The 17976-nt window shown below is 41.8% G+C and overlaps 1 protein-coding gene across 2 annotated transcripts in view; it reads right to left on the reverse strand.

The window, feature by feature from the left end:
- The window catches only part of SLC25A16 (solute carrier family 25 member 16), a 49226-nt gene extending 44313 nt beyond the window's left edge, over positions 1 to 4913 (reverse strand). For both annotated transcript variants that reach the window (XM_045437613.1, XM_045437612.1), the window contains exons 1-2: positions 4667 to 4913; positions 425 to 517 (exon numbers count right to left, since the gene is read on the reverse strand). In XM_045437613.1, coding sequence (XP_045293569.1) covers positions 425 to 517; positions 4667 to 4787 — 214 coding nt within the window. In that variant the 5' untranslated portion in view covers positions 4788 to 4913. The remainder of the gene's footprint in view (positions 1 to 424; positions 518 to 4666) is intronic.
- Positions 4914 to 17976: the final 13063 nt, after the last annotated feature.

Here is a 17976-nt window from a genome sequence, read left to right on the forward strand (position 1 = left end):
AGCCTGCTTAAGATTCTCTCTCCCTCTCTCTCTCTGCCTCTCTCCCCCACTCACTCTTGCTCTCTCTCTAAAATGAAAAAAAAAAAATCATGTTGAAAAAAATAATAAAAATAAAAATCAGATCGAGCAGTTACATGTGTCTGGAAAAGATGTGACTTGTTAATCCCAATAAACAAATAGTACTTACTTCAAGGATTCTAAGATTTTGCTTCACAGAATATCAGTACCCTTAAATTGATAATATATATAACCACTAATTGCAAGTGAAAAGTTTAAAGTAGGTAAGAGATAAATCTCATGCAAAATTTGCTCCCAAACTTGAATTCCCTTTTGCGTCCTCTTCCACTAATTCACAAATGGAAACCAACCCAGTAGATGGATAATGTTTTCATTCATTTTTTATCTTTAGCATCCATTAACTCACCTAAATGTTTGTAATGGTGATTGTGAGCTTGTAACAAAACCTTTACTCGATCCAAAGGAGCAACTGTTGTTTTGGCACAGCATCCAGCAATACCTGAAAAATTTTTAAACAGGATGAAATTGCACACTATTTCTTTCCACATGGAAATCGTTATTTATTCAGCCAGCACACCTCCTGATTTCTAATTTGGTCTCCACGGGTAGAACTGCCCAGTTGCAGGGATATGCAGATGATTGGCCCCCATTCCCTGTAACTTAATAATTGAGCATGTCAGACTTAAAAATAAATTCGGAGAGTGTAAATCTTCCCTCTAATACCTGATGAACACTAGGAATCTTGCTAACTGTAGTTAAGGAGACAGACACTTGAAGGTATTTACCCAACTGTGAGGCTCTATTTCAAGTAACCTCTACTTCTAGATGACTCTTTCGTTGAAACAACCAACATTTACCCATAAAATTCAGTTATTCATTTATATATCTAGCAATTATGTATTTGGTCCCTAACACACGCCCCTGTGGAGACATATGGATGACACTAATGTGTATACATGGGCTTTAGTGTAGGTCAGAATCCAGGGCAGCCCTACCTCCTTGCATGCTTATAAGATGATAATATATAAAGACTCTTTACTATAGATTGTTTATATGTTGAAAACTAATTCCCAATGTCATAGTATTTAGAGGTGGGGGTTTTAGGAATTGATCAGGTCTGGAGGGTAGAGCCCTTGTGAATGAGATTAATACCCTTATAAAAGTCCAGAGAGGGGCGCCTGGGTGGCTCAGTCGGTTGAGCGACCGACTTTGGCTCAGGTCACGATCTCACAGTCTGAGTTCGAGCCCCGCGTCGGGCTCTGTGCTGACAGCTCAGAGCCCAGGGCCTGTTTCGGATTGTGTGTCTCCCTCTGTCTGACCCTCCCCCGTTCATGCTCTGTCTCTCTCTGTCTCAAAAATAAATAAAAAACGTTAAACAAAATTTTAAAAAAATCAAAAAAATAAAAGCCCAGAGAAATCCCTGGCCCCTTCCACCAGGTGAAAACACAGTGAGAAGGTGCCCTCTATGAGGAAGCAGGTCCTTAACAGACACCAAATCTGCTGATACCATGATTTGGCTTTCCTGGCTTCCAGAACTATGAGAAATAAATGTCTGAAGCTTCCAGGTTGATAGGAAGGAAGGAAGGAAGGAAGGAAGGAAGGAAGGAAGGAAGGAAGGAAGGAAAAAGGCAGGAAGGAAGGAAGGAAGGAAAAAGGAAGGAAGGAAGGAAGGAAGGAAGGAAGGAAGGAAGGAAGGAAGGAAGGAAGAAAAAATGTTGTTTATAAGCCAACTATCTAAATTATGGTATTTTTGGTATAGTAGCCCAAATAGACAATTTTGTAAAGTACCTTACATGTTGTAAGCACTTGATAAAATAGGCTGTTATCATTATAAAATGATGGATTAAAACTCTTTGGTATCTTTTTGTGACTACTTTAAGCTCTTCACCATTGCATATTTGATCCAGAAGGTACAAAAGGACTGGGATTTTGTGGGTCTCCTTTACAACTATATCCCCAAAGACCAGTACAGGGCCTGGCACATAATAGGCACCCAAAAGATGTTTGTTTGATGAATGAACATAGACTCTTACTTTACAAACTTTTTAAAATGTAAGACAAAATCACTCATATTTATTTAATAGCTTAGCATGTAACTAATATCAAAATCCATACTCTGAGATATCTAAAAATAAAATGCCTATCATATTCAAATTCACATATAAGTTTTATATATTACAAGCTTCTCTTATCTTAACTAATGAAAATAATAGTCATGGCTGCCTCAAATTGAGGATAAATGAAAAATATTTTGCATTTGGGTATATTTGGTTTCAGAATATTTTGTTATGTTATCTTTTCGGTCATTATTATAAAATTTGGAATGTGTGCAATAAGTAGTTTTCTTTGATAGTATCTTAACTCATTTCGTCACATTACTTTATAGCTCAGTTGATCATCACAACAATCCATTGAGTTAGGTCATGAAGCTTTTATCTTCCTTTTGAGCAAATGAAGTTATTTGTCCAACACTGCTGCTAATCAACAATAACAGTTAACAAGTATTGAATGTTTACTTTATACCAGGTACTAGGCTAAGAGATTTAACTGAGGGCATTATGCCAAAGCTTTTATGGGTACTATCTCATTTAATCATTACAATCTTCTGAGGTAGGTACTATCCTTTTCCCACTTAAAAGATGTGGCAACAGGGGCACCTGGGTGGCTCAGTCAGTTGAGTGTCCGACTTCGGCTCAGGTCATGATCTCATGGCTCGTGAATTCGAGCCCCGCTTCGGGCTCTGTGCTGACAGTCAGAGCCTGGAGCCTGCTTTGGATTCTGTGTCTCCCTCTCTCTCTGCTCCTAACCCACTCGCATTCTGTCTCTGTCTCTCTCAAAAATAAATAAGTATTAAAAAAAAAGATTATAAAGTACTTTAAAAAATAATAAAATAAAAGATGTGGAAACTGAGGCACAGGGAGGCTAAATAACTTGCCCAATGGTATTTTTTTCTTATCACTTGAACCAAGAATTCCTATACAATCTTCAAAGTTATTCACACTTACCAAAAATTTGAAGCAGCGCTTTACCAAATAAGAGACCAAAGAATATGAAAAGATATTCAGCATCATACGTTATCAGGCAAAGGCAAATTAAAACTACAATTAGATACCATTAAACACCTATTTAAAGGGAAAGCACACACACACACACATACACAAACACAGAGGACACAAACTCTGATAATACCAGTACACTTTAGAAAACAGTTTGGCAGTTCCTACTTCACTCCAAGTAAAAGTCGGAATCTTTTTTTTTTTTAATGTTCACTCATTTTTGAGAGACAGAGAGACAAAGAACGAGAGGGGAGAGGCAGAGAGAGGGAGACACAGAAACCAAAGCAGGCTCCAGGCCCCAAGCTGTGAGCACAGAGCCCAACGTGGGGCTTGAACCCACCGGCGGTGAGATCACGACCTGAGCTGAAGTCGGACGCCCAACCGACTGAGCCACCCAGGCGCCCCTAAAAGTCAGAATGTTTACAATTGCTTGCAAAGCTCTTCATTCTGCCTCCCCATTACCTCTAACCTCCTTCCCCCATCAACACCACTTGGCCCCAGCTACATGGCTTTCCTTCTGGCCTGAAACGCTCCTCTTCAGACATCAACTGGCTCAACTCTCTCACTTCAAGTCCGCTCAAGTGTCATTCTCTCCAAGAGACTTATGACCGTCCTATTTAACACTGCACCCACTCAGCTTTGCGTTCCCTTGCCCCATTCTCCTTTTACTTCTCCCCATTGCATTCATCACCTTCTCACATACTATGTAACTTACTTTCTCCCCTCAAATCCCCAATCAACCGTAAACTCCAGGAGCTTTGTTTTGTTCCATGGTATACACTGACCATGTAGCAGGCACATAGCAGGCACTCATATTCCTGGTATAAATGAATGAATGTCGTTTTTATCAGAAGAACAAAATAATTAAATTATTAATACTACTGCTGCCTACAGATATTCTTTCCACAAGCCCTCATAACGTGGAATTTTTTAAATTCCCAGCCTTAACAAGTAATTAAGTGTTGACAACCCGGACAATCAAATAAGAGAAGGCAGTGACTGAAAGACTTGTTTATGGTAAGGCAGAGGAAATTTCTGAGAGACAATTATGAACTTTCTGGCCTCACAGGAACAGAGATAGAAGGGCTGCACCAGCTACCTATCATGTAACTATAGAGCAGTTTACTAGAATCACTGGAAGCAGTTTTGGTTGTAGACAGTTTTACACAATTTCCCTCATCATCTTTAAAAAGCTGACCTCCAGTATTTGTTTTCTTTAAAGCAAACAGCAAAATCCAACTCTACAATAGGTCATTTATGGTCTTTGCAAAAGAAAAGGGTGCCCAACATGTCTCACTGAAACCCTGGCACTCCGCTCTTTCCCCTACTTTCCCACCCAGAAGAATGGGTGCTTGGTTCGGCCCGTCCACATCCCCAGCCGCTCCCAGACCGCTCGAGGCCCTTCTTCCCCAGGATCCTGTTGTCACTAGTCAAGTGGTTATCAGAAAGAGTTACAACAGGTCAGTGCCAACAACCAACCGGGCACTGAAGCAGCCAGAGTCCAAGAATGTCATCGCGGCCGCAAACACCGGATCTGCCCAGGATCCCGCCCTGCCACCCGAGCGCGCCGGCTCCTCTCGGCTGACACCCACCTCCGGCCAGAAAGGAGCGCAGCCAGTAGAAGTCCCGGCGGGCGGTGGGCCCTCCGGCTCCCGCCGCTTGCGGCATCGCGGGAGGGGGATCGGCCGCTGCCAGGGCCGCCGCCGCCGCCATCAGGACCAGGGCCGCGACGAGAAGTCGGGTCGCCAATTTACAAGCCACTGGCTGGAGACATGACCAGAGCGGGCGGTGGCAGAGCACCGACCGCCGCGCGGGCGGGACGGAATAACACCGAGCGGCGCGGCGCGGGCTGATGGCGTACACCAGGGGCGGGGCCTGGGCCCGCGCCACGAGTGGGAGTCACCCACGCTCGCCACCTCCCCCGTACAGCCTCACTCAAGACCCTCCTCCCGGCCTCGCTTACCAGGCCTCTTCTGTTCTGATGGAAGAAGGAAAGCGTGGCCAGCGAGAAGGTCCCACCAAAACCCACCTCAGAAAGCTCTCCCCGTCCATTGACTTGTAATTGCCCTAGCTCAGATGAATCCTTTCCAGAAACAATCTTTGGTTCCTCACTGCTCTTTCCAGGAACATCTGAAATTGCACCATCTCCCGCCAAATCAGTTCTGCCTTCTCAGAGCTTCCCACTGAACCTCGGTTTCTGCTCTCCCTAACCACCTATTAAGCTTCACTCCACCCCATCACCTCTGTCAAAGAAACATTGCTAAAGCAGATTGCTCTTTCTTTGGGGCCCTACAAATTACACAATTACTATGCTTGTCCAGCGTTTCTGAATCTATGCCTCTGCTTAACCGAACTCTGCTCCCCACCAGCCCAGTCTCTGCCATAAAATCTTAGGAACTTTCCAGTTGCTTCTCCGCGCCCGCACTGTACTCCAAGACTTCTACTTAACTACTCCTTAGGGGCACTATTTCTCTCTCTCTCTCTCTCTCTCTCTCTCTCTCTCTCTCTCTTTTTTTACAGATTTTTTAATGTCTATTTTGACAGGGAGAGAAAGAACACGAGTAGGGGAGGGGCAGAGAGAGAGGGAGATACAGAATCCGAAGCAGGCTCGGAGCAGCACAGAGCCCGACGCGGGGGGCTTGAGATCAGGACCTGGGCCGAAGTTGGGCTCTTAACTTACTGAGCCACCCAGGTGAGGGGCACTATTCTCTTACTGTAAGCCCCTCATCACTTCCAGGCTGGGCAAAATTCATTCCTATTCCTTATGACCAAAGTTGTTCTGAACTTGTTTTGTCTCTTTCAGAAACGATATTAGAATTTTCTTCAATAGTTATTCCAACCTTTCTTATTATCGGCACCGGTCTCCTCTTTCTCTTTCTAAGGATGTGCTTCTGCAAGGTCTTTCTAGACACATGTAGTCACTAGTAATGAGTCCAGATTTATAATTTATTTTCCTCCAGGTTCCCAATTTTCAGTTTCTGCCAGAAAATACAGACCTATATAATAATATCATTATTTATATGTTACATGTCTAATGTGTAGAAACTAAAGCTCCCCAAATGGAATGGTTACACTGTAAATGTAATTAATGCTACTGAATTGTACAATTAAAAATGGTTAAGGGGCGCCTGGGTGGCTCAGTTGGTTGAACAACTGACTTCGGCTCAGGTCGTGATCTCATGGTCTGTGAGTTCGAGCCCCGTGTGGGGCTCTGTGCTGACAGCTCAGACCGTGGAGCCTGCTTTGGATTCTGTCTCCCTCTCTCTCTCTACACCCCCCCCCCCAACCCCGGTCAGGCTCTGTCTCTCTCTCTCTGTCAAAAATAAATAAACATTAACAATTTTTTTAAATGGTTAAAATTGTAGATTTTAAATGAAGTGTATTTTACACAATAAAAAAATACAAAGAGAAAGCTTCTTACATTTTTTTTTTTAATGTAACAACAAAGGAGAAATTACCTAACTAGCAAAACTGCCCCAATTCCTAGTGCTAATGTGGATTTCTCCCCCAGGCCTGTAGGCTATACTAGTACATCTCTTCTCTTCCGTTTCATTTTCAATGAGATGTACCTTACAGGTTCAGCTTATCATTTAATGGCTCCCAACTCCAAAACTCAATCCAGATGAAGGATGGAAAGTTGATATAAATGATAACTGACAAGTCTAGTGATTTCAACATCCTTTATTTATTTATTTATTTATTTATTTATTTATTTATTTATCTATCTATCTCTACACCAAATGTGGGGCTCAAACTCACAACCCCGAGATCAAGAGTCACATGCTCTTCAGAGTGAGTCAGCCAGACACCCCAACATCCAACTATTTCTTCTCCATCTATGCAACCGGTTACTACTAAACTACCTAACCTACAGATGTTACAGTGTCCCAGGGCTCAGTCAGCGGGTCTCTTCTATAATCACACTCACTCTAGATCTTACCCAACCTCACAGCTTTATTATATTTTTATTATATTATATTTATTATATATTTTTAGGTAAACTGTACACCCATCATGGGGCTTAAACTCACGATCCCCGAGATCAAAAGTCTCATGCTAGGGGTGCTTGGGTGGCTCAGTCTGTTAAGTGTCTGACACTTAATTTTGGCTCAAGTCATGATCTCATGATTTGTGAGGTCAAGCCCCCTTTAACAGAGCCTGCTTGGGGTTCTCTCTCTCCCTCCCTCTCTATACCTGCCCTGCTCCCGCTCTATCTCTCTCAAAATAAGTAAACTTTAAAATAATAATAATAATAATCTTTAGAAATAGATTATAAAGTGAAATAAAATTTTCTGGGGCACCTGGCTGGTTCAGTCAGTAGGGTATGTGACTCTAATTTAAATATTTTCCACAGGGGTGCCCGGGTGGCTCAGTTGGTTGAGTGTCCAACTTTGGCTCAGATCATGATCTCACAATCCATGAGTTCGAGCCCTGCATCAGGTCTTGTGCTAACAGCTTGGAGCCTGGAACCTGCTTCAGATTTTGTGTCTCCCCCTCTCTCTCTGCCCCTCCCCTACTCACTCTCTCTTTCTCTCAAAAATAAATAAACATTAAAAAAGATTAATAAAGGGCACCTGGGTGGCTCAATCAGTTAAACATCCAAATTTGGCTCAGGTCATGATCTCAAAGTTCATGGGTTTGAGCCCCACGTCAGGTTCTGTGCTGATAGCTTAGAGCCTGGAGCCGGCTTAGGATTCTGTGACTCCCTTTCTCTCTGCCTCTCCCCCACTCACATTCTCTCCCTCTCTCTCTCTCTTTCAAAAATAAATAAACATTAATTTTTTTAATTTAATAGATATTTTCCACAGCATTTATCAGCTTTCCATATATATTATATACAAGATTTATGTTATATATAAAATGTTTCTGTATCAGTTTCCCTCCACTAGAATGTAAACTCAAATGACGTTAGGACTTATCTGTTTCATTAATTGGGTATGTCCTTTGACACTGAATAGGTGATACATGATGGTAGATCTACTTAAAGACCAAGCTTTTCTTTTTTTCTTTTTTTTTTAAAGTTTATTTATTTATTGTGAGAGAGAGAGAGAGAGAGAGAGAGAGCATGTGCCAATCAGGGAGGGGCAGAGAGAGAGGGAGAAAGAGAATCCCAAGCAGGCTCCGTGCTCAGTGTGGAGCCCAACACAGGGCTCAATTTCAGGACCATGAGATCATGACCTGAGCCAATATCAACAGCAGACACTTAACTGACTGAGTCACCCAGGCACCCCTCTTTTATTATTTTTTAAAGATTTTATTTTTAAGTAATCTCCACATCCAACATGGAGCTCGAACTCACAACTCCAAGATCAAGAGTTGTGCACTTTACTAACTGAGACAGCCAGGCATGCCAAAGACCAATCTTTTCTCTCTGTCTTTCACATTTAGAATATCTAGCAACTAGTAGCCAGAGGCTAAAAAAGTAGAGAAAAATCAATCCACTTCCTCAGAGAATGTATTATTTCATGGAATGAATATGAACCTAATAGTAAAATACATAAAATACAAATAAAAGTGGGGATGCAGGAGAAAGATCATATTTGCTAGTGGTCATCAGGGAAGGAGATAATGAAACTGTCCTTCGACATGGCTAAGCATGGACTAAGGCAAACATACACACACACACACACACACACACACACACACACACAGAATAAGAAAACTGAACTTGTTCAAGAAACAAGGAATAGTCCAGTTTGTCAATCCTTGATTCCCTCTCCATGATGGCCCAACACTTGTGTGGCAGACTACTGACCAATAATGTTAGAGAAGTAGGTCAAGGCTATATCATGAACTGGTTTAATCTTTGGCTAAAGAGTTTAGACTTAGTTCAATGGATAATAAGAAGCTGATGACAGCTCGATTTTAGAAAAGTTAATCTGGAAGAGATGAATAGAATGTTTGGGAAGGGAGATACTGACAGATCCTTAATAAAGAAGCCAGTTGGGAAGCTTTTGCAACAATCCAGGCAAGAGGGCCTGGGTGATTCACTTGGATAAGTGTCTGACTCTTGATTTCGTCACAATCTCACAATTCATGAGATCAGTGGGCTCCAGCCCATATCAGGCTCTGAACTGACATCCAGGAGCCTGCTTGGGAGTTTCTCTCTGTCTCTCCCCTACTTGTGCTCTCTCTCTCTCTCTCTCAAAAAATTAATTAATTAAAAAAGAGGGCTGATAGGAGCATAAAAACATAGCGACCTAAAAGGAAATTGATGGAAGAAAAGCCAAAGCTGCTGCAAACCTTTTTGCTAGAGTGATTAACAGACTTGATGGTATCACTAACAAAATAAGGAAGACAGAAAGAGGAATTGGCTTAAGACACAGAAAGGTTAGAAATGTTAGCACAAAAACAAAAAACAAAACACAAAGACAAAAAAACAAACAAACAAACAAACAAACAACTGGGCGCCTGGGTGGCTCAGTTGGTTAAGCATCTGACTTTGGCTCAGGTCATGATCTCACAGTTTGTGAGTTCCAGCCCTGCTTCAGGTGAACATGAGCCCCACTGGGTGAGCTCTGCTTCTCTCTCTCCCTTTGTCTCTACTCCTTGTTCACTTGTGCCCTCTAAATTAATTAGTTAATTAATTCAGTCTAAAAAAAAAAAAAGATGAAATACAAAAACAACAGCAAAAAAAAGCCAAAAAAATTTTTTTAATGTTTATTTTTGAGAGACAGAGAAAGAAAAAGTGCGAGCAGGAGAGGAGCAGAGAGAGAGGGAGACACAGAATCCAAAGTAGGCTCCAGGCTGTGAGCTGTCAGCACAGAGCCCGATGTGCTTGTCTCAGCACAAGACATGAGATCATGACCTGAGCCAAAGTCGGACACTCAACCAACTGAGCCACCCAAGCACCCAAGCCAAAATAATTTTCAAATAAACACTGTATGTATAATGCAGCATTTGAGTGAAAACATACAAAATACCAAAGCAAAGTTTGTTTTGTTTTTAAGTTCTACCCTCTAAGAGGGGCTTGAACTCATGACCCCTAGATCAAGAGTAGCATGCTCTACTGACTGAGCCAGCCAGGCATCTCCTGCAAAGGACAAAGTTTTGACAAAAGCTTTTTTTTTTTTTTTTTTTTAATATGACAATATATGAATACCATGTAGACCATATATAACAATAACTACCTGAAAAGCCTTCTTTGAAAACTTTCCCATCCCCACATGCACCACCGTGTTATGTGAAATAGGGAGAAATTGGAGTGCCAATTTTTAAATGTTTATTTATTTATTTTTGAGTGGGGGAGGGGCAGAGAGAAAGGGAGAGAGAATCTGAAGCAGGCTCCACAAAGGCTCTGTCACCACAGAGCCCATTGCAGGGCTGGAACTGTGAAATCATGACAGGAGCTGAAATCAAGAGTGGGATGCTTAACGGACTGAACCACCCAGATGCCCTGCAGTGCTGTTTTAATTTTTTTTTTTTCAACGTTTATTTATTTTTGGGACAGAGAGAGACAGAGCATGAACAGGGGAGGGGCAGAGAGAGAGGGAGACACAGAATCGGAAACAGGCTCCAGGCTCTGAGCCATCAGCCCAGAGCCTGACGCGGGGCTCGAACTCACGGACCGCGAGATCGTGACCTGGCTGAAGTCGGACGCTTAGCCGACTGCGCCCCCCAGGCGCCCCTAAGTGCAGTGCCATTTTAATAAACATTGTCATGGACCTTAGCTATATGCAAGTGTTCTGTTAAAGAGTCTTTTAGACCGCAGACTTTCATTTACTTGTATCTGTCAGGAATGTGTCACAGATGCCTAACTAATTTCAATAACTTTGGGTCATATATATTTTATCCTATGTCTAACACAAGACCTTTGCTCCTTTATTTATTTACTTATGTTTGAGAGAGGGAGAGTGGGAGAGAGAGTATGCATACACGAGGGTAAGAGGGAGAGGGACAGAGAATCTGAAACAGAATCCAACAGGAGCCTAACACTGGGCTTGATTCCATGACCCTGGGGTTATGACCTCAACCAGTATGAAGAGTAGGTCGCTCAACTGACTGAGTCACCCAGGTGCCTGGAGACCTTTGCTCCTTCGGTGTTGAATTTATCCACAAACAAAATTTTAAATATTTAAAAATGTTTATTTGTTTATTTTGAGAGAGACAGCACATGCACGTGCACACACATAAGCGGGAGAGGTGCAGAAAGAGAGAGGGAGAGAAAGAATCCTAGGGGCGCCTGGGTGGCGCAGTCGGTTAAGCGCCCGACTTCAGCCAGGTCACGATCTCGCGGTCCGTGAGTTCGAGCCCCGCATCAGGCTCTGGGCTGATGGCTCGGAGCCTGGAGCCTGTTTCCGATTCTGTGTCTCCCTCTCTCTCTGCCCCTCCCCTGTTCATGCTCTGTCTCTCTCTGTCCCAAAAATAAATAAAAAACGTTGAAAAAAAATTAAAAAAAAAAAAAAGAATCCTAAACAGGCTCCTTGCTGTTAAGGTGGAGTCCAATGTAGGGGTTCACAAAGCATGATATCTCACAAAGCATGAGGTCATGACCTGAGCCAAAATCAAGAGTTGGAGGCTTAACCAACTGAGCCACGCAGGCATTCCTAAAATGTTTTAGATGTTATGCAACGTCACATGAAATTGGACATCTTTGTTTTCTTTTATATGCATATAGCGTATTTTAGTATATCAGAAGAAATGCCATAACTATTTCTGAAATGATACACAAGACACTGTCTAGCAGTGATTACCTCTGGGGGATGGGACTGATGAAACTTAGGAGACCTGTACCTTTTACTTTTCATTACACACTTTTTTTATGGTTTGGATATTTTTTTTTTTTTAATTTTTTTTTCAACGTTTATTTATTTTTGGGACAGAGAGAGAGCATGAACGGGGGAAGGGCAGAGAGAGAGGGAGACACAGAATCGGAAACAGGCTCCAGGCTCTGAGCCATCGCCCAGAGCCCGACGCGGGGCTCGAACTCACGGACCGCGAGATCGTGACCTGGCTGAAGTCGGACGCTTAACCGACTGCGCCACCCAGGCGCCCCTGGTTTGGATATTTTCTAAAGCATACTTTGGTTATATTTTTGATCTATGGTAATTAGATATTAAGAAATTGCATGAGATGAACATAATTCTTAATATTTTCAACTCTTTTTTTTCTTTGTAATTAAGTAGGCTCCATGCCCAATGTGGGGCTTGAACTTATGACCCTGAGATCAAGAGTCACATGCTCTACCAACTGAGCCGGCCAGGTGCTGCTCAACTCTAGAAATAATATTAGATATTCTGAAGTTGTGACATCAGATTTCCATGGCTAATGTGAAGTTGAGAAAAGTTTGTGAACATAAGGTCAAAGCTAATAAGGAGAGCAGAAATTTTAGGAAATTGCTTCAGATTTCTCTTTTATTTTGGTTTTAATAATCTGGTATTTGAAAAAATGAAAACCAACATTTTTCTTTTTTTTTAATTTTTTAAATGTTTTATTTATTTTTGAGAGAGAGAGAGAGGCAGACTACGAGTGGGGAGGGGCAGAGAGAGAGGGAGACACAGAATCCAAAGAAGGCTCCAGGCTCTGAGATGTCAGCACAGAGCCCGACGCAAGGCTCAAACTCATGAACTGTGAGATCATGACCTAAGGTGAAGTTGGACGCTTAACCGACTGAGCCACCCAGGTGCCCCAAAACTGACATTTTTTGAGTCAAGTCTTTTTCTGAAGCCCATCAAATCTTCACATTAATTTTTTAAATTTTAGTTGCTGCGCATTAACTTCTAACAACACAGTAGAATAAGAAAGAACCAAAGCATTGAATGTTCTCTACTTAGATAATGATCTTAAGGACTCATTAAATATCCGAGTATCAGTTTCTAATCTGTAAAATGTGAGTGATCCCCTCCATGTGATGCAAATATCACATGAGATCATTGAGGCATAAGAGCTACTGCAGTGCTCAGCACATATTAGGTGCTATATTCCTCTCACTTCCTTAGTATGTACACCCCTAGACCTACAGAATAGATCTATATTCATTCAGTCAACACACATCCACTGTCTACCTACTGTGTTCCAGGCATTATGTTAGATGACCAAGATATACAAATTAATAAGACAACATTTCTACAAAGTCTTTTGTAAGAGAGCAAGCAGCTACAAAAAGTGAGCACAATTTGTCAGTTACCTATTTTATATTAGGAGTATGCATGGAGTACTATAAGGCAGAAAGAGGGGAGAGACCAATTCTATGGGAGGAGTGAGGAGATTAGGAAAAGAGACTTGAGCTGAGCCTTGAAAAATGAGTAAGAGTTTTCCAGGCAGTTGTAGGAGAAAGAATATTGCAGAAGAGGAATTGTATTATGTCAATGTAGTTACAATTAGATATAGCAATGAACTAGAAGTTGTTTACAGAACTGACCTAATATATTCTTTCATTCATTCAATAGGTATTTCTTGTACAGATGGTAGGCATCAGAGATGCAATAGTTGATAAAAACATCGTCCATCTTGATCTCAGGGTTATAAGTTCGAGCCCTATGTTGGATGTGGAAATTACTTCAAAATAAAACCTTAATGGGGCACCTGGGGCACTCAGTCGGTTAGACGTCCAACTTTGGCTCTGGTCATGATCTCACAGCTCGTGAGTTTGAGCTCTGCATTGGACTCTATGCTGACAGCTCAGAGCCTGGAGCCTGCTTTGCATTCTGTGTCTCCCCCCGCTCTCTCCCTCTGCCCTTCCCCTGTTCATACTCTCTCTCTCTCTCTCTCTCAAATAAATAAACATTAAAAATATTTTAATAAAAAAATAAAACCTTAAAAACAAAGAAAAAACTTGGCCCATGTCCTTCAGGGAGCTTATACTCCAGTGGGAAAGACAGATCTTAATCAAATAATCACAGCAATTCATGTAAAATTCAAACTGAGATTAGTACGTTTGAGAGGTTTAGTACATGGTGATATAAAACCATAAAAAAGTAATTTGACCTAAAACAATTTACTTTTTTTTTAAAATATTTATCTTTGAGAGAATGCAAGAAGGGGAGGGGCAGAGAGAGAAAGGGACAGAGAAACTGAAGAGGGCTTTGCCCCCACAGGCTGACAGCAACGAGCCCGATGTGTGGCTCCAACTCATAAACTGCAAGATCATGACCTGAGCCAAAGTCAGACACTCAAGCCATTGAGCCACACAGGTGCCCCATTGACCTAAATAAGTTTAGAGAAGGCTTCTTTGAGGAAGGAAGTGATGCTTAAACTCAGAAGTGGAGGATGACAAGGGCTTAACTGAGGAAAGGCGTAAGAAAAAGCATTGCACAAAAAGGAAACAGAGCCTCTGGTAGGAGAGCTGGTGTTTTCAAAGGTCTGATCACAACCTCAAATACATTACTACACTATGTCTTTTAAAGGTCAAGAATTCAAATGCCTTCCAGGGATCAGGCAGGTCACCTATGCTGACAAATGTATGAGACAATAGAGGGAGCTGCTAGACTGGAGAAGTGTCAAAGTGTTTGTCCAACCTACAATGAAACTTGTCTGCAAATGAAATTAACTGGTTCATAAGAACAAAATTAGTGGTTTGCAACTATAGAAGAAAACCACTGTGACTAGAGTAGGAAGAACTAGGAAGTGTGTGATATAAGATGAAATAGAGAATAGGTCAAATCTAGGGGCATCTGGGTGGCTGAGTTGGTTGAGTGTCCAACTTTGGCTCAGGTCATGATCTCATAGTTCATGAGTTCAAGTCCCTCACTGGGCTCTCTGCTGTTAGCACAGAGCCCACTTCAGATCCTCTGTCCCCCTCTCTCTGTGTACCTCCACCACTCAGGCTCTCTCTCTCAAAAATAAATAATGAAACATATATATATATATATATATATATATATATATGTATATATATATATATATATATATATATATATATATATAAAATCTTATAGCCACTAGAAGCCTCGTAGTCACTGTGGAGGTCTTGTCATTATCCTAAAAGCAACACAAAGCCAAAGTGTTAAGCTGTGGTTGACATGGTCAGGTGTACATTTCAAAAAAGATCCTTGCCCATAGCTTGGATAATGTAACAGAGACAAAAGCAGATATGAGTAGACTATTGCAAGATGTGGCACTTAGTCTAGAGTAAAGGCCACAGAAATGGAGGGAAATGGATAAATGGACTCTGAAGTGATAAAATGGATGAGACTTGGCAAGGGATTCAATAAGGCAATGGGGAGAGGAAGATGTCAAGGATAATTCCTAGTTTCCTGTTAACATAATTTTATGGATTCACCACCGAGGCAGGGATCACTAGAAGAGAATCAGTTTACTGTTGGTTTAGAGCAAAGTGGAAGGACAGAGGAAAGGATGAGTTACTTGGTTGGGCCCTATTGAGTATGCAGAGGCCTTAGAGACACCCAAGAAGAGACACTAAAGAGTTGAATATATAAGAAGCAGCCTGGGCTAAAGATGTAACATTAGTAAATCAAGGTTAAGGAGAAAGTGAGAACCTAGAATTCAGCCTTGGGTAACTAGAACACTTAATGTCTAGATAGAGAATCAAAGACTGGCAAAGGAGACTAGGAAGTAGCTAAAGATGTAGAGGGTAAAACAAGAGTTATAGAAGCCAATGAAAAAGAGTGTTTTAAGAATAATACAGTATGGGGCGCCTGGGTGGCACAGTGGGTTAAGCGTCCGACTTCAGCCAGGTCACGATCTCGCGGTCCGTGAGTTCGAGCCCCGCGTCGGGCTCTGGGCTGATGGCTCAGAACCTGGAGCCTGTTTCTGGTTCTGTGTCTCCCTCTCTCTCTGCCCCTCCCACGTTCATGCTGTGTCTCTCTCTGTCCCAAAAATAAATAAAACGTTGAAAAAAAAAAAAAAAAAGAATAATACAGTATAAGGGGCACCTGGGTGGCTCAGTCGGTTAAGTGTCCGACTTCAGCTCAAGTCACGATCTTGTGGTTCAGGAGTTAGAGCCCCACGTCGGGCTCTGTGCTGTAGCTCAGAGCCTGGAGCCTGCTTCAGATTCTGTGTCTCCCTCTCTCTCTGCCCCTCCCCCACTCACGCTCCCTCTCTCTCTCTGTCTCTGTCTCTCTCTCTCAAAAACAAATAAGCATTAAAAATTTTTTAACAAAAGAATAATACAGTATTGGATGATGAGCACTGAGTAGCATGGAATTACTGAAGCATTATATTGTACACCTGAAACTAATAAAGCACTGTATGTTAATTATGCTGGAATAAAATTAAAAATAAATACAGGCACTTGGGTGGCTCAGTCGGTTGAGCAACCGACCCTTGATTTCAGCTCAGGTCATCATCTCACGATTCTGCTCTGACAGTGTGGAGCCTGCTTGGAATTCTCTCTCTCTCTCTCTCTCTCTCTCTCTCTCTCTGCCTCTTCCCCACTCGTGCTCTCTCTCTCAAAAAAAAAAATAAATAAAACTTTTTAAAATTAAAAATAAATAAAAATAAAGACAAAATAATCTTACAGTGATTAGAATGCAAGAAAAAAGAGTAATAAATATAGCTTTGGAAATGTTGAGTTTAAAAGGTCTACAAAGGGTCTAGGTTGAAATAATCTGACCTCAAAAATGGACTTAACATTAGAAAGATAAACTTGGAAGTTTGGGGCACTTAAGTTGCAAGTTAAGCCATATTTATTTAGAGAACAGAGTGTAATGTTGTAAAGATGGTCCTTGATCAACAGTAGCAATTGCTATTCACACACTTGAGCAGTAATAACACTGATGGATTTACTTACTGTTTTCGTCCCAGAAGATAAAAACACTTTGGAGATATTATCCAATTGCTTCTGTCAGTCAATATTTGGTCTGTCAGCAATATTTATTGAGGGTATTATGGTATGAAGTCCTATGGAAAGATAAGATACAAAAGAAATAGAAAGTATGAGTGTCTCCCTGAAGCCTTCAGGCAATTGGGGAAATAAAATATTGACATATGTAATACTAATGAACAGTTACATATTTACATACTTAATAAAGTTCAACACTATTCTTCATGAATGCTGAAGAGGGATGATAATTCAGAGGCTATCTACATTTGGTGGAGTTGTTCAAGAACAGTTTTCTAAAGGAACTGAGTTGTCAGTGGATTTTATTTTGTTTTATTTTGTTTTAATGTTTATTTATTTACTTTGAGAAAGAGAGAGTGCAAGAAGGGAAGGGGCAGAGAGAGAGGGAGAGAGAATCACAGATGGGATTCCCGAGTCAGGGATTGATCCCATAAACTGTGAGATCACGACCTGAGCCAAAATTAAGAGTCAGTCGGACACTTAACCGACTGAGCCACCCAGGCACCCCTGGATTTTTAAAAATTTTTTAATTTTAGGGGCGCCTGGGTGGCACAGTCGGTTAAGCATCCGACTTCAGCCAGGTCACGATCTCGCGATCCGTGAGTTCGAGCCCCGCGTCAGGCTCTGGGCTGATGGCTCAGAGCCTGGAGCCTGTTTCCGATTCTGTGTCTCCCTCTCTCTCTGCCCCTCCCCCGTTCATGCTCTGTCTCTCTCTGTCCCAAAAAAAAATAAACAAACGTTAAAAAAAAATTTTTTTTTAATTTTTTAATTTTAATTTTATTTTTAGTTTATTTATTTTGAGAGAGAGAGAGAGAGCATGCACACGTGTAGGGGAGGAGCAGAGAGAGGAGAGGGAGAGAGAGAGAGAGAGAGAGAGAGAGAGAGAATCCAAAGCAGGCTCCACACAGTCATACAGAGACTGACATGAGGCTTGAACTCACAAACTGTGAGATCATGATGTGACCCGAAATCAAGAGTTGGTCGCTTGGGGCGCCTGGGTAGTTCAGTTGGTTAAGCCTCTGACTTCTGCTGAGGTTATGATCTCATGGCTCTCATGAGTTTGAACCCTTCATTGGGCTCTGTGCTGACAGCTCAGAGCCTGGAGCCTGCTTTGAATTCTGTGTCTTCCTTTCTCTCTGTGCCTCCCCCGTTTGTGCTCTG

The sequence above is a fragment of the Leopardus geoffroyi genome, chromosome D2 (assembly GCF_018350155.1).
Source record: "Leopardus geoffroyi isolate Oge1 chromosome D2, O.geoffroyi_Oge1_pat1.0, whole genome shotgun sequence".
Classification (NCBI taxonomy): Eukaryota; Metazoa; Chordata; class Mammalia; order Carnivora; family Felidae; genus Leopardus; species Leopardus geoffroyi.